The 21153-nt window shown below is 48.7% G+C and overlaps 1 protein-coding gene across 4 annotated transcripts in view; it reads right to left on the bottom strand.

The window, feature by feature from the left end:
• Positions 1-21153, bottom strand: part of ZDHHC14 (zinc finger DHHC-type palmitoyltransferase 14) — a 289684-nt gene that overhangs the window by 19387 nt on the left and 249144 nt on the right. For all 4 annotated transcript variants that reach the window (XM_069598801.1, XM_069598803.1, XM_069598802.1 and 1 more), the window contains exons 5-7: positions 18511-18559; positions 1821-1923; positions 459-568 (exon numbers count right to left, since the gene is read on the bottom strand). In XM_069598801.1, coding sequence (XP_069454902.1) covers positions 459-568; positions 1821-1923; positions 18511-18559 — 262 coding nt within the window. The remainder of the gene's footprint in view (positions 1-458; positions 569-1820; positions 1924-18510; positions 18560-21153) is intronic.

Below are 21153 nucleotides of genomic sequence, written 5' to 3'. Positions count from 1 at the left end.
GAGCCCTCTGCTAACACACGAGGCTGTGCACTTCCCTGGGTCGACCCTGATGCTGGGAAAGACTGAAGGCAGGAGGAGAAAGGGATGACAGAGGATGAGATGGCTGGATGGCATCACCGACGCAGTGGACACAGTGAAAGTGAAAGTTGCTTAGTCGTGTCTGACTCTTTGCGACCCCATGGATTATACAGTCCATGGGACTCTCCAGGACAGAAGACTGGAGTGGGTAGTCATTCCCTTCTCCAGGGGAATCTTCCCAATCTAGAGACTGAACCCAGATCTCCCGCATTGCAGGTGGATTCTTTACCAGCTGAGCCATGAGGGAAGCACATAAGTTTGAGCAAGCTCTGGGAGATGGTGAAGGACAGGGAAGCCCGGAGTGTGGAAGTCCATGGGGGTCACAAAGAGTTGGACACGACTGAGCGGCTGAACAATAACAAAAGCTGTCTGAATCTTACCTTGGAGAGATTGGTCCACACAGCGCGACACAGCAGTTTGTAAAGATGTTTCCGTAGCTGTAGGGGTTGTAATTTTCTTTACCTCTTTTATTTGACCAAGATCCTTTAATCTGAAAGAAAAGGACAGTCAGTGACACAGTCTGCCTCGCACCAATGCCCCAGGTTGGGTCAATCGGACCATGAGAAATCCATAAAGAGGGTGATGGTCTTTACTCATTTCTTCAGCAGGGGAAACCGAGGAACTTTTCTCAAGGACAACTGGCATTTAAACTTGGAAATATTCCCAAACAGCAGGTCAGACCAGGGGGAGAAGTAGCATTCTCTGGGGAAAATAATCTCTTATTTCCACAACCTGGTATTAAAGGCCAGTTCACATAAGCCAGTGGAGATCTTTTTCTTTTAAACACCGTTTTTAAAGTCTTTATTGAATTTGTTACCATAGTGCTTCTGTTTTACGTTTTGGTTTTTTTTTTTTGGCCATGAGGCTTATGGGATCTCAGCTCCCTGCGCAGGGTTCGAACCTGCATCCCTTGCATTGGAAGATGAAGTCCTAGCCACTGGACCACCAGGGATGTCCTACCAGTGGAGGATGTTTTCATACCACATTTAATGTGATAAATAGTAATGGAATTAATGGAGTAACGTGCCTCCTCCAATTGCCCATTGATAGCCTGGATTCAGCTCCTAAATACTCCTGCAGAGTACTTCTGATGTTTTTAGTTACCAACCATAAGTAACTGTCTTAATAGTCTCTGAACTCATGCATCTCATCAGCACTGATTTTTCAAGTCTTTAAGGCAACCTGACTAATTCTGAGACATTTAGTTCATGTACTGACAGAGACTTCTGTCAGAATCCAAATATTCGGAGCAAAAGGGACCAGAGTCATGACAAAACATTTTCCAACATTAGGTTTTCTGGTTTTATATCTCCTCTCTGTCATCATTAAATACAGGCAGATAATCCTAGATAAAAGGTTAAACTTGGGGTCAAGGAAGTTGCCTCCCAAAATATGATGGAATCATTATCTGCGAGAAGCCAGCCTGCACTGTCTCTCTTCAGTGGGGCAGGGTGGCAAGTTGCTCCCAAAACATTGCAAAGGAACAGAGCAGAAGCCCACCTCAGGCCTCGAATTAGGGGTCAGCCGGCCGACCTGAGTATCTAAGTGGTATGGTCAGGACAATGTGATGATTTGCAATAGAGAAATTGGAGATGGGCGTCGGAAAATGCTTTTCCCGCAGGCTCTTTTCTCCCAGGGGCTCACATTTGGAAAGGGAACTCGGAAGACCTGGCGGCCTCCACCTCTTCTTTCTCTATTTCCCTCCAAAGAACACGCCCGTGCCCCACCCCACAGGAACTTACGTCTTCATTCGTGGTCTGGTTGGAGCTTATCAGGTAGGTGTGGAAACCCGAGAGCCCCACGATGGACCAGACGGAGAAGAAGCAGACCACGGCCTCCAGCACGGTGCCCGGAGTCAAGGAGGTGAACTGGCAGGACCGTGACATTCTCAGGGCCCCAGGGGAGACGGATGAATGAGATTTGGACAGGAGCCACCCACAGGCCCTCACTCAGGCCCTGGCGTCCACCTAGCCTGGCGTCGGTGGTCTCCCAGCCAGGGAAGGCCCTCCGGGGCAGACACAAAGGCCACATCCTCCTTCACGGTGCAGCGTTTATGCTCAGCAGGGGGTTGGTGGGCTTGCTGAACAGGCCTTGTTCCTTTCTCACGCCTGACCTTGGCACTTTCCTCGTGACCCACCGTGCAGCCACAGGCAGTGGCAGCAAAACCAGGGAGCATGCTGGTTGGCGTGGGCAGCGGCCTGGGTCTTCAATGAATGGACTCAATATTGAATCTCACTTCAATCGCCACCTCTACCCTTGGCTTCTGAAAGCTGGGCTGGAGCACTGACAAGTTTCTCTCCCGACCTGATTTGAGGCTGTGACAGCCACTTGCAGGGCTGACCACAGGCGACTGGAACCCAGGCAGAGTTTATCTTCCTGGTGTCTCCCTCCCTGGATGGCCCTTCTCCCCATGGGATGCCCACTCCCATTGTGGATGGGCTTCTGACACTGCGGGGGCATTTCTCAATGTGGCATCAGGGTGAGTGGGGTTTTTTCTTAGGGGACCTTATCCCAGCCCCTCAGCCAACCCTGACACATAGGTCTGTCCTCAGCTATTTGACAGGCAACTAGGAAACTTGGATCCACACCAGACATTGAGTGATGGGGAGCTGTGAGTTCCACAAGATATGCTAAAACCAAAGGGAAAAAAAAGCCTGGCATTCTTCAACAGATGAGATAAATCAACCAAGAGTGTGGCCATTTGAAAAGACTAGAGAATTTTTCTGTCCCACAAATATTGATAAGATTCTGTTTACAAGACACAGATGGATCTCAGGGAAAAAAAATTGTCAGAAGTCTGGGAGTTTAAATATACATCATGCATTTGCCATTGATAAATGACAGGCCAGAGAAAGTAAAATACTTGTGCTTTCCTCATGGTGCCAAGGACGGAAGCTAAGATCATGCTGTAATATATCACCATTGATTTTTTTCAGGTTTGGATATAATTTCTCTTTGGACCAGAGAAATGAATATATCAGCCAGGGCAATGCCACCATCTGCCATGTCATGATTAACAAATGCCACTGTCCGGCTGCGCATGAAACAGGAGGCATGAATGGGCTCCCGCCTGTTGACTGACATTCAACATCAGAATAAACCACTGGGTCTGCTCTTGGAAAAGTGGAAACATGCTTTGCTTTTCTTTCTAAGGTTTAAATTTCTAGAAACTGCAAGGTCTCAGAAGAGTCCTACTCAGAAATTAAAAGGACATTTCAAGAGAACGATGCCCAGCTGGCCAAGGTGCCAACAGTGTGAGCAGTTGGGCTCTTACGGATCCAACACACAGAGCTCCAGGGGTCCCACCCGGTCCTCACGGAGGAAGGAGGTGAATGGGATGGAGGAGGAGCTGCACATCCCAAGAAGAAGTCTATGGTGGATTCTGGAAAAGTGGGTAAGGACAGAGGGGTAGGGAGGATTGGAGTGAGAAGAGAGAGATGGAGAGAAGCAGACCCCTGCCACCAACCTGGGCAACCCTCTGATTTCTGCCAGGGTTACAGGGAAATGGTTACAGTGGAGGTCTCGCTGCACATGGGGGCATGGGGACGTTGGCTCAGATAGCAGATGATCCTGTTCTCAACTGCCTGCCTGCAGGTCAGGGCTCACAGACGCCCCTCCTCCCAGCCTCATCTCCCTACCCAAAAGGGCACAGATGGAGGGAGGCAGCAACACGGGAGCCTGGCTGGGAAACAGAGATGAAGTGCAGCCCAGGGCAACTGACAAGGAAGCCTGAGTTGGGAGAACTGGGTGGTGTGAGAGAAGCTGACGCTGGCACGGAGCTTGTGCAGGCGGGAAGGGAAAATCGAGAGGGCAGAGAGGTCAAAGAGGAAGTGACAAACGGAATGGAAACAGGGTAGGAAAGAGAATGAAGAATGAACCAAAAGATCTATTTACTGAATCGCACACAAAGAGCCTGGAATGGCACCCAACTCCAGTCTTCTTGCCTGGAGAATTCCACGGACAGAGGCATCTGGCTAGCTGCAGCCCATGGGATCGCAGAGTCAGAAACTACTGAGTGACTCACACACATACACGCACGCGCACACACACACACACACACACACACACACGAAGAGCCCATCTACAGTCTCAGAAATACTTATGCATCATGAACAGTTTACAATCCAGGCAGAACAATGGGCCTGTCAAAACATATGTAATATCCATCCGTGAACATATGAAAGCTAGCATGTGAAGGTGGAAGGGGGTCATAGCACGTAGTGTGGCTAGGGCTTGCTCCACAGCTGCTATTCCTTTCGCAATGCCACTGACGGGAGTACCTCCAAAAGGAGGCAGTGTTACCAGCAGACGCGGCGTTTTAAAGGTTTATAGCCACCCCTCCCCCAACAAATACGCAGTGTTCTATATTAATGTCTCACGTGCTTTGGAAACATTTTACAAATAATAGAATGCAGCTCCACTGTTTGCTCACAGCTGGGTCAAAACGACACAGACTCCAGGTAGCATGCGAGATGCAGGCCCCTCTGACTCTCCCCCTATAGCTGCCCCATCACCCACAGGACATCTGGAGAAACAGTCATTGCCATTCCTAACAATGCTGGCATCACAGGCTGTGTGTCAGGCCCTGCTCCAAAGGCTTCACGTGGAATAAGAGAGCAACGCGGTGAGAAGTCTGATTCCCACTGGACCTGTAGGGAAACCGAGGCAGGAAGCAGTTACGCAATTTGCATAGGAAACAGCAGAGCAGGGATTTGAACCTTCAAAGTGTGGAAGGCTGGGTCCTTTCCTGATTCTTGCTGAGGGACAGGCAGCTCTAGGCTGTTCCCAACCTCGGCTGGGGGACATGGGGACCCTCTTCATCAGGGATTCTCAAACCCATGGCACCTTAAAGACTGCGCTCCCCTCAAATTCACTCTCTGAATATCTGAAGAATGCATCCTCTCACTGACCCGACAGCTTCATGTTGAAAACATCTACACCATAATAAGATTAAGAAAAATAAATTCTGCTTTAATGTATCAAAACCCATTTACTGATTAAAAAAAAAAAAAGACATGAGTGGAAATAGGCCAACAGCAGTAGGAGCCAATTTAATAAGCAGCTGGATGTTTACTGCCTCAAAGATGTTTCAAAGCACAGCAGTGACCTCTGCCAGCCTCCATGTGTCTTCCCCAGCCCCCAGGAAGACAAGAGCCTCCTCTGTGGCCAAGAGTATGGTTTCAAATGCCCCTCAACCCCAGCTCAACCTGCTGCACGCCGAGGTGCTAGGGAATTGAAAAAGACTAAAAACGCCGGTGGGTGGGTGTCCCTCCTCGGGTTTCCACACGATCCCAGAAATGCCTGCTCTGTGCCTTTTGGGGCACCCAGCCCTGCACTCAGGACAGTGGGGGAAGGTAAGCTCCCCACCCTCAGGGAATAGGGGTCTGCTTGCCCGTGGGAAGGTAAATAAGAAGAGGCGGCCTGGCAAAGATGCAGAAATATTGCCGGGCACAATGGTGAGGGCACCTCAGTATTTGGGGAATTGTAAAAGGTGAGAGGTCATGGAACCAAAGGTTTTTAACCTTCATTTCAGTTCAGTTCAGTCGTTCAGTCATGTCCGACTCTTTGAGACCCCATGGACTGCAGCATACCAGGCCTCCCTGTCCATCTCCAACTCCCGGAGATTACTCAAACTCACATCCATTGAGTCGGTGATGCCATCCAACCACCTCATCCTGTCATCCCCTTCTCCTCCCGCCTTCACCGTTTCCCAGCATCAGGGTCTTTTCAAATGAATCGTTCTTTACTTCTGGTGGCCAAAGTGTTGGAGTTTCAGCTTCAGCATCAGTCCTTCCAAAGAATATTCAGGACTGATTTCCTTTAGGATGGACTGGTTGGATCTCCTTGCAGTCCAAGGGACTCTCAAGACTCTTCTCCAACACCACAGTTCAGAAGCATCAAATCTTTGGCACTCAGCTTTCTTTATGGTCCAACTCTCATATCCATACATGACTACTGGAAAAATCCTAGCTTTGACTAGACAGATCTTTGTTGGCAAAGTAAAAAAATGTCCACACAGACACTTTTTTTTCCCTTAAATTTCAGGAGGCTTAAAAACGCCCCTGATGCCTCTCCATGGATAGTCATGAACTTTAAGTAAAGATGTCCTGATTTATTCTAATCCTTTCATTTGACAAAATAGTTATTTGTAAAATGAAGAGCTAAGGCCCAGAGAAGTCAAGCCACTTATAAAAACTCAGACAGCAATTTACAGCAGAACAGAACATGGTCTCCAGACTTGCAGGAGAGAAAGAGCTTCCTGAGGCCCCAGGCCATGGAGCATCCCATGACAGGCCCTAACTCTGAGGCCTCAGAGCTCCGACAGCACGGCTGAAACTGCCCACGACATCACACCCCGTTCACCAGTCCCACAGCCTCAGCACTGCCCCGGGGGAAGAACTTGTCTCTGCTGACATGTCATCGCCCAGTTCCTCACATTCCAGCTGCCAGGCTGGCCACGGGATTTTTTTTTTGCCAAGTGCCAAATCCAGATAACAGTTTATTTTGAAAAGTCTGTATTTCATGTGAATTTCCTCATTGACCAAAATCCCCAGATTCCAGAACGGCCAGGGAACGCTTGCCTTGGACCCTTTCTGCTCTGAGCACCCGTATGTGACTGGGGTGCCACTTAGTGCCAGGTGGCCTTTCTCAGTGGGCACTGGCCACCCACCCCTGGGTCTTCCTGTATCTTTTTCTGCTTCAGGTCTCTGTCTGAGGTTCTGATACTTAAAATACAAGGAACAGATGATATGGGTAATCTTTTTGTCCTTTAGTTTTTCTACAAATGATGGTAAGATAGGCCATGCTCACTTACAGGAAGGGCTCTGATGGATGAGTAGACATCAACAACAGACCCCTTTGTTCTCCAGATGGAATGTCTACATTAGCCTTTAATGCTCTTACATATTTAGGTTCAGGAACTTGTCAGCCTATTTTTCTCATCAGTTAGATGATTCTTGAATCCTTAGACAGAGATAAGAAACTACAGCTTGTGTTCCTGTCACTTGAGGGCCTGTCACTGAGTCTGGGGTTGGGGGTGCTGACTTTCTGATGATTTACACGACAGACACATTGAAGATCAAGTTACCAGGACCCTTCAGACTGGATCACTGGGCCATCGTCTTTCCATCTTTCCAACTCTTTCTCTTAAATGCTTATATGCTGCTGCTGCCCCTGCTAAGTCGCGTCAGTCGTGTCTGACTCTGTGCGACCCCATAGATGGCAGCCCACCAGGCCTGCCCCCCCCCATCCCTGGGATTCTCCAGGCAAGAGTACTGGAGTGGGGTGCCATTGCCTTCTCCGAAATGCTTATATAGAGGTGCATAAAAGTGAAAGTGAAGTAACTTAGTCGTGTCTGACTCCTTGTGACCCCATGGACTGCAGCCCACCAGGCTCCTCCATCCATGAGATTCTCCAGGCAAGAATATTGGAGTGGGTTGCCATTTTCTTCTCCATAGAGGTGCATGCTGCTGCTGCTGCTGCTGCTAAGTCGAGTCAGTCATGTTTGACTCTGTGTGACCCCATAGACGGCAGCCCACCAGGCTCCCCCGTCCCTAGGATTCTCCAGGCAAGAACACTGGAGTGAGTTGCCATTTCCTTTTCCAGTGCATGAAAGTGAAAAGTGAAAGTTAAGTCGCTCAGTCGTGTCTGACTCTTAGCGACCCCATGGACTGCAGCCCACCAGGCTCCTCCTTTCATGGAATTTTCCAGGCAAGAGTACTGGAGTGGGTCGCCATGCCCTCCTCCAGGGGGTCTTCCCAACCTAGGGATCGAGCTCAAGTCCTTGCACTGGCAGGTGGGTTCTTTGCCACTGAGTTACCAGGGAAGCCCAGGAGCCATGTAGGATGAGATTTATAGATAAAACTTGTTAATAAATTATACTTTTGGGTTAAAAAGTTAAGTTTAAAGGCAAGTGACAGGTCAGGAGAAAAATATTGGGAAAAGCTAGTTATAAAATTATTACTGAGAATATACAAAAAACACGCTAATAGGAAAAGAACAAACAACGGAAATACGTTCAAAGAGTTTGAACTGGCACCAAGGTGAGAAAAAGGGTCAACAATCATGGAAATATGTGCAAGCTGAAACAACGATTTTTTTCCCTTCCCATCAAATTGGCAAAATCAAGGTCCTGACGAGATTGTCACCGACATGGGTGAAGGTGGGGAGAAATGGAGCATGAGCTGGCACACTCTCTTCAGGGGACAATATTCCCCAGTGGCTCAGTTGGTAAAGAATCTGCCTGCAGTGCAGGAGACTCAGGTTTGATCCCTGGGTCAGGAAGATCCCTTGGAGAGGGCAATGGTAACCCACTCCAGTATTCTTGCCTGGAAAAATCCCATGGACTGAGGAGCCTGGCGGGCCACAGTCCATGGAGTCACAAAGAGTTGGCCATGACTGAGCAACTCCACCACCACAAACAGTATTTAAACTATGTTAGCTTCTAACCCAGTGACTCTACATCTAGTTGTCAATCCTAGAGAAATACTAACACTTGTGCACAAAGAGATACAAGAAAATCCACTATCTCATTTTCTGAGTAATAAAAAAAAGTCTAAACAGTCATTTATAGAAGAATACACTATGGTTCATCTATACTCTGGAATTCTATTAAGCAGTTGAAAGAAGAATGCCATCTTTGTGTTGACATGCCTTCAGAAAATATTTGAAAATCAAATTGTAGAACAATTCAAAGGGTACATATGATTCCCTTCAGGTAAAGCAGTCCCCCCCATCTGCTGTGTATGAACGCACACGTACAGTATACGTATTTGAACTCTGAGGAGATCGTACGGAAAGACTCACAAAACCCCACAAGCCCTCTACAGAATGATGAGGGGTCAAGGGCAAAACTTCCTTTTTATCCTGATGACTAAAATTCATTCTGTGAGAATATGTTCCTGTATCAGTTGGGTGGTTTAAAAAACCCAAAACTTCATGCCCACTCTGCAATCTTCTGAGACATAATCTGTGCTTCTTCACAGAACTCCCTCCATCCGCCTGGTCACGGCAGCAGAGGAGAGTCTCAGTTCCCTGGGTGGAGGGGGCTGAGCTCTAGTTCTGGAAATGCCACTGAGCTTAAATGGGGGGTGGCCAGGAGCCACCACGGGAGATCCCACCCATGACAAAGGTCATGTGGAAGAGAACTGTTAAGCAAGGCTTCAGCACTCAAGGGGCTCCCTAGGCTTTCTCGAGCATCTACCCCCAAACCAGAATCTGTCTGTTTTACTATTTCATGACTTTCACCAACTTCTCTGACATTAACAGGGGGCTATCTCTGACCACCTTTCTCTGGAGAAAATTAACTTAAGGCTATAGCTAATAAGTCTCCTGGACATGAGAGGAATATTTCAAATCAAAACCCCTCTGTTAGCATTCTAGCTTGCTTGGCAGGTATATCCAGACTCTTGCAACTACACATACGATTATTTACAGCCTCCGAACTGTGAGACGCTCGGAAAGCCTAAAACATAGAGCCTTTCAAAGAGTTAAAAGTTATTAGAGTAGTGCTGGCGTAGGATTTCATTATTGGGCCAATGCTTGTTGCTAAGTTCCCATATCTCTTATCCACTGTGCACCTGGGAATGCATTAGTTAACATAGTTGAAAAGTAAGAAAAACAAGTGTAGCCTTGAAATTAACCACATCAGACTTTGAGCTAATTGGTTCTTTCTTGTAACTCACTGCAGCTTTGCTTCGTGCGAATGTAACTCTGTTTGTTATTTTATGAGGCTGACATAGATTAGAAATATAAGAAAAAACATTTCAAGGGAAAATAAGTTTTCTGGTTGAACAGCCTTTATCAAAAGAGGGTCATAAGATGTTCACAGGCCTCCAAGGCCAGAAGATAATGTACACAATATTGTTTATGGGAAAGGTTTACAGAAAAAATCCTGGTTTCGATAAAGACAAAACAGATGTAATGTTTGGGCTGACTCTGTATGACTTTGCATCTTTCATTTCCCTCTATGTATAAGACAAGGTATAAAAGTACCTTTAAATATAAAGCTATTGGGCCTCGCTCAAAGAAGCTTGGTCACCCCGTGTTTTAATTTTTTTCTCTTTTTTTTTTCTCGCTTACTTTCTTTTTCAGGCTGATCCCTTGGAGCATAGAGGCTCCCTGCTTTCACTTATCTGCCTGGGTTTCTAAGACCTGAACGGGAAGACGTTCTGCGTCTTTGCTCCCTCGGGAGACCGGGAAGGCACCTGTGGCCTCCGTGAACAGGGCAAACTTTATGTCTCGAAGTTTTATTGGCTTTCTATGTAAACCAAGGAATATCAGCCTCTTTCTCGCCTCTGTTTTCTTATCTACAATATTCTTTCCTTATCTCTTTCTAAATCATCCGCCGATGCCATTTTTCCTTCAGGTTCCCCTGGATCCTGTAGGGGCTGGACCCCGGCAATTAACCTCCCCATGAGATCCTGCTGGGAGACCTCAGGCACCTGTCCTATCTTTTCCTGGGCCCCGTGAGCAGCATCAGACTCTAGGATGGATGGGCCCTGAAAGCTGGGTGAGTGAAGACCTGTCCTGCCTTCAAAGGTCCATCTAGTCAAAGCTATGGTTTTTCCAGTAGTCATGTATGCATGTGAGAGTTAGATCATAAAGAAAGCTGAGCACTGAAGAATTGATGCTTTTGAACTGTGGTGTTGGAGAAGACTCTTGAGAGTCCCTTGGACTGCAAGGAGATCCAACCAGTCCATCCTAAAGGAGATCAGTCCTGGGTGTTCATTGGAAGAACTGATGTTGAAGCTGAAACTCCAATACTTTGGCCACCTGATGCAAAGAACTAACTCATTGGAAAAGATTCTGAAGCTGGGAAAGATTGAAGGTCGGAGGAAAAGGGGACAACAGAGGATGAGATGGCTGGATGGCATCACCGACTTGATGGACATGAGTTTGAGTGAGCTCCTGGAGTTGGTGATGGTCAGGGAAGCCTGGCGTGCTGCAGTCCATGGGGTCGCAAAGAGTCAGACACGACAGCAACTGAACTGAACTGTCCTGCCTTCACAAATTTTCCATTGGCCCCAGGTGCCCCCTTTCTGACAGCCCCTGGGCCAACTCGAAGCCTTCCACCAAATTCCACTAAAATAGAATGGTGCCCATCAGGCCATGGATGCCTGTCAGACAGTGCTGTGAAATAAGCGCAATCTGGGCCCCCAGGCAGGGCTCAGCCATCACGGTGTCCTCCCCCAGCCCCACCGTGTGTGTGTGTGTGTGTGTGTGTGTGTGTGTGTCCATCTGTGAGAGCATCTGGGTGCTGACACTATTAGGGCTCCCAGCGCCCGCTTTGCTAACCGTGCTGAGTGAAGGAGTGAACCCAAGCCCGGCCCCAGCCCTGCAGACAGCCTCCTGCCTCCCCTACTCGCCCCACACTCATCCTGGTCAGAATTGCACCTTCTGTAGCCCTGTGCTCATGCCACCTGCTGAAGCCTCTTGACTTCCCTGCAGGAGGTGCAGGCTCCTTCTGGAACTTCCCCCTCCTCTGGGCACACTCTGGCATTTTTATGCCACTGAAGACTTCCTCTGCTTTTCAGAAACCAGAGTCAGAGCTCAGATCTTGGCATCCGCAGACGTTCGTTGAGAAGAATGAGTCCCTCTGCCGCCCATGGCTGCTCTGGCCTCTGGTCAATGTGCCTCGAGGCTCAGGGCTGTCGGATTGTTCTAGACTTTATCACCCTGGCAGATGCTGCATGTGGTGGGTGTTCAGCACAATGACCGTGAAGGACGCAGATACAGGGAGGGCCTCCTTTCCCGTACCCACCTGGCTGGGGGGACTGAAGACCACTGCCCTGGAGATTCTCCTTTAGTCTCTTCCCCCAGGGGAGGTGGGGAAGGGGGCGCTGAAAGTCCGGGCAGCCGCCGCATGCCCGTGCTTCTCTGATGCAGACACCAAAGGGAGAAAATGGTCACAGGGAGCCAGGACAGGTAACGGGAGGTGGAGAGGGAGGAGGAAGAGGAGGACAGGGGATGCTCCAGGCTGGACGTGCTCCTACCAAGGGTGATTCTGGTGGTCCCTCCCTCCACACTGGCAGGGCAAGGTGCAGTCAGGGAAGGGCCTGTGCAGTGCCGGCCAATGAGTCAGAGCCAGGCACTCTTGCCCCAGCCACTGATGACGCTCCCTCTCTCTTTGCCCGTTTCTCACCTGCATCCCCTGCCCGCCTCCTTTCGGGCTTTGCACCCCTCTGGAACCAGACCCCACCCCCCGGACACCGGGCTCACTTCCTGAACAAGCTGGCTGATGCTCTTCTCCCAAAGGCCTTACCGGTTCCACGTGGGCCCGATGACAAGCTTTTAGTTTATCCATGTTCCCATCATTCATAGCAGTATTTTTCGAGTCCTGGTTACCTCGCCGTTTTGGTTTCTAATCTCTCTCGCTTCATCAATGACACTGTTTTGAGTTGGCTGTTTTGCAGATGACACCCACAGTGAGAAACCTTTGCCTGGTTTGTATCATGGTCAGGAGATCAGATCAGAGGCTACTGAAATGTTTTAAATTATTGCCTGAGATCACTTCTGCAGAGGTCACTTGCAGAGGCTGCCTTGGACACTCCTGGGTTGGGGCAGTTTAGCCGGAAAACCTCCTCTTGTTTAAGAACTTGGTGCTTTGCAGATTCCTATTCACACACAGACTGCAGGTCCGGTGAGGACGCGCCGTGGGCAGTGCCGCTGTCATCAGAAGACAGCTTTTGTGGGCGTGAAACTTCACACATCAGTCTCACCCATCATAAATCAACCACCTCAAAAGAGACTCCCAAACTAGCGCCTCAGCAGAGGGAGGGAGCTAGAGCCACGGAGTTTAACATCTATCTGATGCTGGAATCTCCAAGCACCCTGATCAGCAGGATGCATCCTCTTTTTGAGGACCTCTGTCCCTGTGACCTGTCCTCCCCAGGCCATGCCATTCCTGAGCAGCCTGGTGGTTTACGCGGCTTTCTCTGCACTAAAAGCTGCCCTTAGAAGCTTCCACCCAGCCACCTCCAGGCTGCTTCCAAAGTCATACAGGTGTCCAGAGGAACAGCAGGAGCCAGAAATACTGAACAAGCCACCTGAGGGGCTCCAGCTTTACTTATTACTCATGTTGTTCAGTTGCTAAGTCGTGTCTGACTCTTTGCAACCCCATGGACTGTAGCCCGCCAGGCTCCTCTGTCCATGGGATTCTCCAGGCAAGATTACTGGAGTGGATTGCCATGCCCTCCTCCAGGGGATCTTCCTGACCCAGGGATTGAGCCACGTCTCCTGCATTGGCAGGTGGATTCTTTACCGCTGAGCCGCCAGGGAAGACATTTATCCCTTATAACCAGAGGTGTTTTGTTTTTTTTTTTTTTCAAAAATACATCATAACCCAGTAAGACCCAAAGCATACTTTTTCTTCTGGAATATGAGTTTATGATAAAACATCAGAACTCAGCACTTCTTAAGAGACTCACTCAATTAGAGGAACTCTCCTTCAAAACATGTATTTCAAACAGCAAGTACCTGGTCAAGACAGAGCATTGATTGGGGAGGAGTGTGAGAGGCACACCTAAAAAGTGTCTGTGCTTTGTGAAGAAGAAACACCTCACTTTGACGTACGGATATGTTTGACATTCCCCAAATGCTCCACTACTTTTGAAAAAAATAAAGAAGATCCGGGTTGGGGGTGTTGCCCAGGCCTCTCAAGTCCCCTCCCTGCTCCTCCCTCCCTACTGGGCAGCTTTGCTTCACATTCCTCCTCAGCCTTGCTGTTGGTTCTGCTTTTCCCTGAGAGAGAAATGGAGTGGTTTGATTAGAGGGTCTGTAGCTTGGCTGGGCAGCTCCCTGGGATATTCAGGCTTCAGCTTTAGGTCATCTTTCTCCAGGCAGGAGCCCAGAGTGACAGTGGGTCAGGAGGTCCCACAAAACCAAGTGAGGACCAAGTCAGTGGGAGTCAAGTTAGACAATAGTGGTCCCCACGCCCTGGGAAGGGCTGGCTAATTCAATGAGGACCTCCTAAGGCATTCTACTAACATTTTCAACCTGAACTCAGGGTGGAGATACATATGTGTGTGTGTGTACGGATTCTTCTATGTGTGTGTATACACACACACACGCACATATATACACAGGTGTGTATATGTGTGTTAAATCATTTCAGTCGTGTCTGATTCTTTGCGATCCCATGGACCATAGCTCGCCAGGATCCTCACCAGGATTCTCCAGGCAAGAATACTAGAGCGGGTCGCCATGCCCTCTTCCGGGGGATCTTCCCAACCCAGGAATGCAACCTACGTCTCTTATGTCTCCTGCATTGGCAGATGGGTTCTTTACCACTAGCCCCACCTGGCTTCCCTCACATATACACATATATACACATATGTGCATATATGTGAGTACAGATTTACATATGTATAAATGTATATATATTTATGTATGTATAATATATATATAAATTTTCAAAAGCCATTTTTGTCTCCCATCGCCTCTCTCCTAGATTAACAGAAGGACAGAAAAGGAAGGGAAGGAAGACACAGAAGTGACCTGGTGGGGACTTCCCTGGTGGTCCAGTGGCGAGGACTCTGGACCAGTGCAGGATGCCCAGGTTCAATCCCTGGCTGGGGAACCAAGATCCCACCTGCCACAGCTAAGAGTTTGCATGCCACATCTAAGGATTCTGCATGCTGCAACTAAGACTTGGAGCAACTAAATAAATAAATATTAAAAAGAAGAAAAGTGACTTGGTGACTTCTAGTGAGCTTCCCAAATGGGTTCAGAGAAAAATCCTCTCAAATCCACCTGCACATGAGTGCCTGATTCCTGGGGTACCCCTTACCTGAGGGCTTGTGGGGTAGACAGGATAGTGGCCTCCCCAAAGATGCCCTAATCCCTGGTATCTGTGAATACTTTATGCACATGGCAAAGGGGAGTTTGCAGACTGAAGGCCGCGAACCTAGAGACAGGGAGATTTTCCTGAGTGATCTGGGTGCATCCTCTCCTTAAAACCAGATAGTCTTTCTGGCTGAGGTCAGAGACGCGAGTGGACGAGGCAGGAGAGATGCAGAGTGTGAGCTCCCCCGTTACTGGCCTTGAAGACAGAGGGAGTCTGGAGTCAGGGGACAGAGCCAGGAAAGGAGCCTCAGTCCTACACCCCATGATTTTAGTCAAGTACCCGAATGAGCCAGAAGAGGATGCTCCCCTGAGACCTCAGATCAGCATCCAGGCCAGCCTCACGGTGGTTTCAGCCTTGGATCTAGGGTACCAATCAGCCAAGCCTTCTGAACTTCTGGTCTGCAGAACTGGGCGATGGTACATTTCCGTTGCTTTAAGTCTCTACATTTGTGGCCATTTGTTACACAGCAGCTGGGAGCTGATAGAGCTGGCATGTGCAAGAGCAGGCCCCAGCCTGGATGTGCCAGGGGGCCTTGGACCTGTGTCTGGAGGCCAGAAGGGGTCGGTCATGCACTCAGAGCCATTGTGCTATCACAGATGTGGCTGCCAAGCTCCCGAATGTGGAGGACATGCCTGGGGAGCACCCACAAAAGGGGAATATGCCCGGTTGTTGCTGGAGAGGGTCAGCCCTGGATACGGCAATGCAGTTTGGAAAGTCAGTGGTTGAGATTTTCATGAGTTTTCTGGGCCACAGGAGAAACTCTTTACCTCTACCTGAGAATGATATTTCAAAGGAAAATCAGCTAAAATTTGCTCTAAACCAAATAAGAGCATTTCTCTCCTTCCTCCCCTTTCCATATGAACAGCGTGCCACTCAAATACACTGTTGCTCCTCTCGGCACCATTTTTCTGCTCCCCTTGCTGGGGAACACGGTGCTCTTGATGACACAGATGACAGGCACAGTCAACCATGAGAACAAGCAGACGTGTGTGCTCTAGGAGGACGTTCCGGCAGAGCCTGCCCGTCGCAGACAGTGCCACTGAAAGAAGCCTCTCTGAAACCACTCCTGCCTTGCACGGAAGCATTGCTCTGGCCTTCAGTATTCTCCCTTATGTTCCATGTCATTGCATTTGTCAGCTTAGCATTGCTAAGTTCAGGGCAGTTCACGATTACAGGCCAAACAACAGATACAGAAGAGTTAAAAGAAAGGACCCCAGACCTTATTAATTGTGGCAGAGCGGAAATTAAAAGGCTTTTACTCCAGACTAGGACTCGCTTGCCTGTCTTTTGTGACTCCTTCTCTGGGATTATGATTCGAGTGAGGAGGTCTGGAGCAGATACCAGGAAGACTCAGCAACAACAAACCCAATCACCCAGCCCCTCTCTGCTCCAGTGGGAACTGCGGGACCCAAAGGAGAACGAACAGCTGAAATGCCCCAGGCTCGGGTCAGCCCTTCTCCACCCTCCCCGCTGAGAAAGGGAAAGTGTTAGTCGCTCAGTCGTGTCCGTCTCTTTGCAACCCCACGTGGACTGTAGCCTGCCAGGCTCCTCTGTCCATGGGATTTTCCAGACAAGAATACTGGAGTGTGTAGCCGTTTCCTTCTCCAGGGGATCTTCCTGACCCAGGGACTGAACCCAGGTCTCCTGCATTGCAGGCAGATTCTTTACCATCTGAGCCACCAGGGAAACCCCACGGAGAGGAGTCCCTTCATTGACCGCTGCCATGGCCTGAAATGTTTCCTGGGCATCCAGCACAGACCCACGGTCTCAGGAGAGACGCATGTGCCCGGGGACAGGGGAGGGGAGGTGGCTGAGGCTGCCACACTCCCGAGGCTTCAGGAAGCATTCCAGCTGACAGCCTAAGATATCAAGTCCGGTTCCGAGTTGCATTTATTAAACTTAACAAGACCAGCATGTTTTCATAATGGAACTGATTTCCTGAAAGACCGAGACGAGCCTCTTCTTAAGGAAAGAAAAGGCAAGGCTTGGCTATAAATTTGCCAAAGCAATGTGCCTTGAAAACCAAAGGACACAGAGGGGTGATGATGGAGGAGGATGATCACCCCTGGCAGGGTTGGGGAGAGAAACAAAGATGGCATTTCCCAAAGGACCTGCTTTTAGCAGCCACAGAGGTCGAGAATTTCATTCTCAGCAGAACCTTGACTTCTGGCCAACTTCTAGCTAACTCTACCTTCTCAGATCATTAACAGAAGACAGGACAAACCTGTGAGATGTACTCGCCAAGAGCCTTCATATATCTTCATATGCCCCTGTCCCCTTTCTAAGAGACTAGCAACTGACTAGAGAGTCTGCACTCACTGCCAACATTCTGTGCTGCCCATAAACACAGAGATGCCAGAAAGGAGACACTTTGTACCATCTAAGTACACACACACACACACACACACACACACAGGACATACAGATTTAACTAAATACCACCACCTCCACTACTGCTATTACCACACACATACATGCACACAACCAGCTTCTAGGCACACAAGCTGGTTCACCTTAACAGCTAAATGATGGTCATGACAGGTACATTTTAGCAGAGTTCTTCATTCTTTAAGAATTCTCTGCCACATGATGAAGCTTACTCCCAGGGGTAGCTTCTCAGTCACGTCCGACTCTTTGTGACCCCATGACTATAGCCTGCCAGGCTCCTCTGTCCAGGAGATTATCCCAGCAAGAATACTGGAGTGGGTTGCCATTCTCCTCTCCAGAGGACTTTCCCAACCCAGGGATTGTACAGGTCTCCCATATCGCAGGCAGATCCTTCACCATCTGAGCCACTAGAGAGGCCCAAATCCAGTCTAACTGGTTATATGAAAAAGACAGACAGCTGGGTCTCAGATGGAGCCAGGTCAGTGCGTCCAGCTGGCTGACTCTACACCAATTAGTGTCAAACCCAGGAGGGCAGGGGAGGCTGTGGGAGACCATTCAAGCACTTCAGGGGTGAACGTTTTTCTTTCAAGCAGTTCAAAATACTATGCTACGTGCTTGAGTACACTGGGAGGATGGGATGACTCCAGATGACTTGAGACTGCCCATCTCTACTCAGGGCTATGAACGGATGTTCAGTTTCGAGAAGTAATTGCAGGGTTATCCATACTGCCCAGACACCAAACTGAACCCCTAAACAGAACCTACAGAGGGCCAGAGAATCTCCATGTGATGGCAACAAGAAGGGCCCCACACAGGGGCGCCCATAAATATTCTGCAGGGACCACCTGCTGATCAAAATGAAGTTAGCTGGAACTCAGCCTGGCTACTCTGTAAACCAATGTGACTTAACACAAATCAGTGTGGGTTTCTGGAGGTGGGCAAGAATTCACGCTTAGTTTCCCAGCGAAAGAGCACTTCAGTTTCAACGAGGCTAAATGAGTCACTTCGAGGTTTAAGCAATTCAAAGGCTGTTACTCACGCAGGTGAATATCAAGGAGCTCTTTGGATGCTTCACAGAAGGAGAAGGAATATGATTTATGAGAAGGAAAGCCAAGGCCCAAGATGAAGTTACTGAGGAGAAGGCCAGTCCAATACTTAACACGTTAACGTGGTGAAAAACCACAGCCTGGAAAGGATATCTTGCAGGACTGTCCTTAAGAGCGTTGAGGAATCCCGCCTGCTGTGAACCTGGGGGAATGAGACAGAATTTAGTAACCAGACATCACTTCCAAGAAACAGCCTTCATGCTGAAAGCCCTCTCATCTACACAAAAATAATCGGTGCCTCGAGATCAATAAAATTACATTTGGTAGAGCTCCGATACTGATTGGACAGTGAGATTCCACCAAAGTTATTCAACAAGAAAATGGCAGATTTCATAAGCAGACCCAACATCTGGAGGATATTTGTTCAGTAAAAGCAGATGGATGTCTGCATACATTCCCATAAGTTACAGTTCTGATTACTCCTTTGTTTTCCTCATTTTAATAGGGAAATAGAATACTGTATGCTATTTTCTCTCTTCTTTTACCAAAGACTGTTTCCCCGAAGTTGGTTAACGTTTGACCCTGGGCATCCTGTAAACTAGACTAAGTATCAAAGACGCCTTTCCTGCACCCAGAGTAAACAAACTCATAAACCTGAAGTCTATATTGCTGACTGCTTTGGGGTTTGAGACATGTGAATACAGACTGTCTGTGCAAGAAAACATTTCTTCAGGGGCCGGAGGGACGATGCATCTGACAAAAAGCGGTTTTTATTTTGTGTTTTGGCGTTAGAGGCTTTTGAGAAAGAAAAGCCCATTTGGAGGAGCTCTTAGTGGCCCCACCTTGGGTTGGCAAGGCTGGGTCCCCGTGTTCTGGGGACATAAACTGGCCCTGGCTCGGCAGTGAAGTGACCAAACAGGACAGACGCCTCGGGACCGGTTCTAGCGCATCTCCCTGGCGTCGTCTGTTCCAGACCCTCGGTGGAACCGGAAGCCAGGCTGGCTGGGGGGAGGCTAATGGTGTGATGGCTCCAGTTCTTCCCCGAGTTCCCACCCCCTCTTGTCCACTGGCCACCTTGGAGCCCCGAGAATGTGCCGTGTTCTCTAAGGACGCCAACTGATTGAAGAACTGATGAGGAAAGCTTGAGGTGTTCCCGTCCCTCCCTGCTAGGCCGGGGTGGCGTGGACGTGCTGTGGGTCTTGGAGCAAATGCAATCTTGAGGCACAAGGAGGGACAAGAAGGGATGGTTTCTCTTTTCCTGCTTAACTCAGACCATATCGCTTTCTCAAGCTCTGCTTCCTCTAAGAGGAAATCCAGACGTCACCTTCCCGGTGATCTCTGGATGACAGGCTTCCTCCCTGGCCACCCCTGGCTATCCGGTGTCCCCTCTCAGAGTCCACTTCCTGACAGGGAGGACTCGGGGCACGGTCCCCAGCTGCTCTCAAACAGCTCTCTGTCTTTGCCAAGGCTTTCAGAATCATAGGGGGGATCACGGAGTCACGTAAAGCTTCTGCCCTTCTTGAGCACAAATCGGGGGTCGGGGTGGGGTTGTGGTGGGGGCTGGAGAACTGGGAGAGGAAAACCTCTATTTGCTTTTGTCCAAAATATTGCAGTAACTTGCAGGCGTTTTTTGGGAGGCTGGTGGTGGAAGATTGGGTTAACAATATATCAGAATAAGCTAGAGCAAACTCCATTTTGCTGAAACCAGAATGAGCAAAAATTTGTCGTTCAGTCGTGTCTAACTCTTTTATGACCCCATGGACTGCAGCGGAAATGAAAATGCCAGTGTGGTGGAAAGTGACGGGCTTCACGGTGTGTGTGAGAGTGCCTGTGTGTTACCAGAGTTAATGTGTGAGGTAAAAACTGCCTGATACCCAGAATGTAGGGGCAAGGCCATAAATACAGTGTGATTATATATTATATATATGTGTAGGCATTTTGAAGTTGCTAAAGATGATATAAGAGGTAATGTTTAAAGACTATTTTTCAGTATCATAAATATGCTGGAATATCAGTACTTCTTCCTTCTCTAGTTGTATAAATAACTGCTTCTTCTGTCTGCTAATATATACATTTTCTTTGGAAGGACTGATGCTGAAGCTGAAACTCCAATACTTTGGCCACATGATGCGAAGAACTGACTCATTTGAAAAGATCCTGATGCTGGGAAAGATTGAAGGCGGGAAGAGAAGCGGACAACCGAGGATGAGATAGATGGTTGGATGGCATCACTGACTCAATGGACATGAGTTTGAACAAGCTCCAGGAGTTGGTGATGGACAGGGGGGCCTGGCATGCTGCAGTCCATGGGGCTGCAAAGAGTCGGACATGACTGAGCGACTGAACTGAACTGAACTGAGGACCCTAGTTACATTGTTGCCACTTTGAGACTCTGAAAATAAAACAGGTGCCCCAGAGAGCCCTCAGACCATCCTTCCCAGGTGGTGAGGAAGGGTAAAGGGGTCTCTGACCGGTGACAATCCTCTTCCTGTTGTCCCAGCAAGTTATGGCTCTCATACATATATTACAAATTTGTGTTACATTTAGATGAAAAGACTGGGAAGGAATGAATGGAAACTAGCATTTAAAATGCCTGTGAAAATTTGGAATAGTCCATGAAGGTCCAAAGTAAAAAACTAATATGAAACTTCCAATACCACCTGCTCCCCCCAACCCCCATTCAAACCCACCAAGAGAGCAAGTAGAGAACGTGTCTATCTAAATTTGGTCTTAGCACGCTGCAGTCTAATCGGTCTAACCACTGCTTCGGGGAAGAAAGTGAGGCGTGTGTCTAGA

Source organism: Ovis canadensis, chromosome 8, assembly GCF_042477335.2.
Source record: "Ovis canadensis isolate MfBH-ARS-UI-01 breed Bighorn chromosome 8, ARS-UI_OviCan_v2, whole genome shotgun sequence".
NCBI lineage: Eukaryota > Metazoa > Chordata > Mammalia > Artiodactyla > Bovidae > Ovis > Ovis canadensis.
The sequence above is the reverse complement of the archived record's forward strand: the minus strand, read 5'-3'. Positions and strand labels throughout refer to the sequence as shown.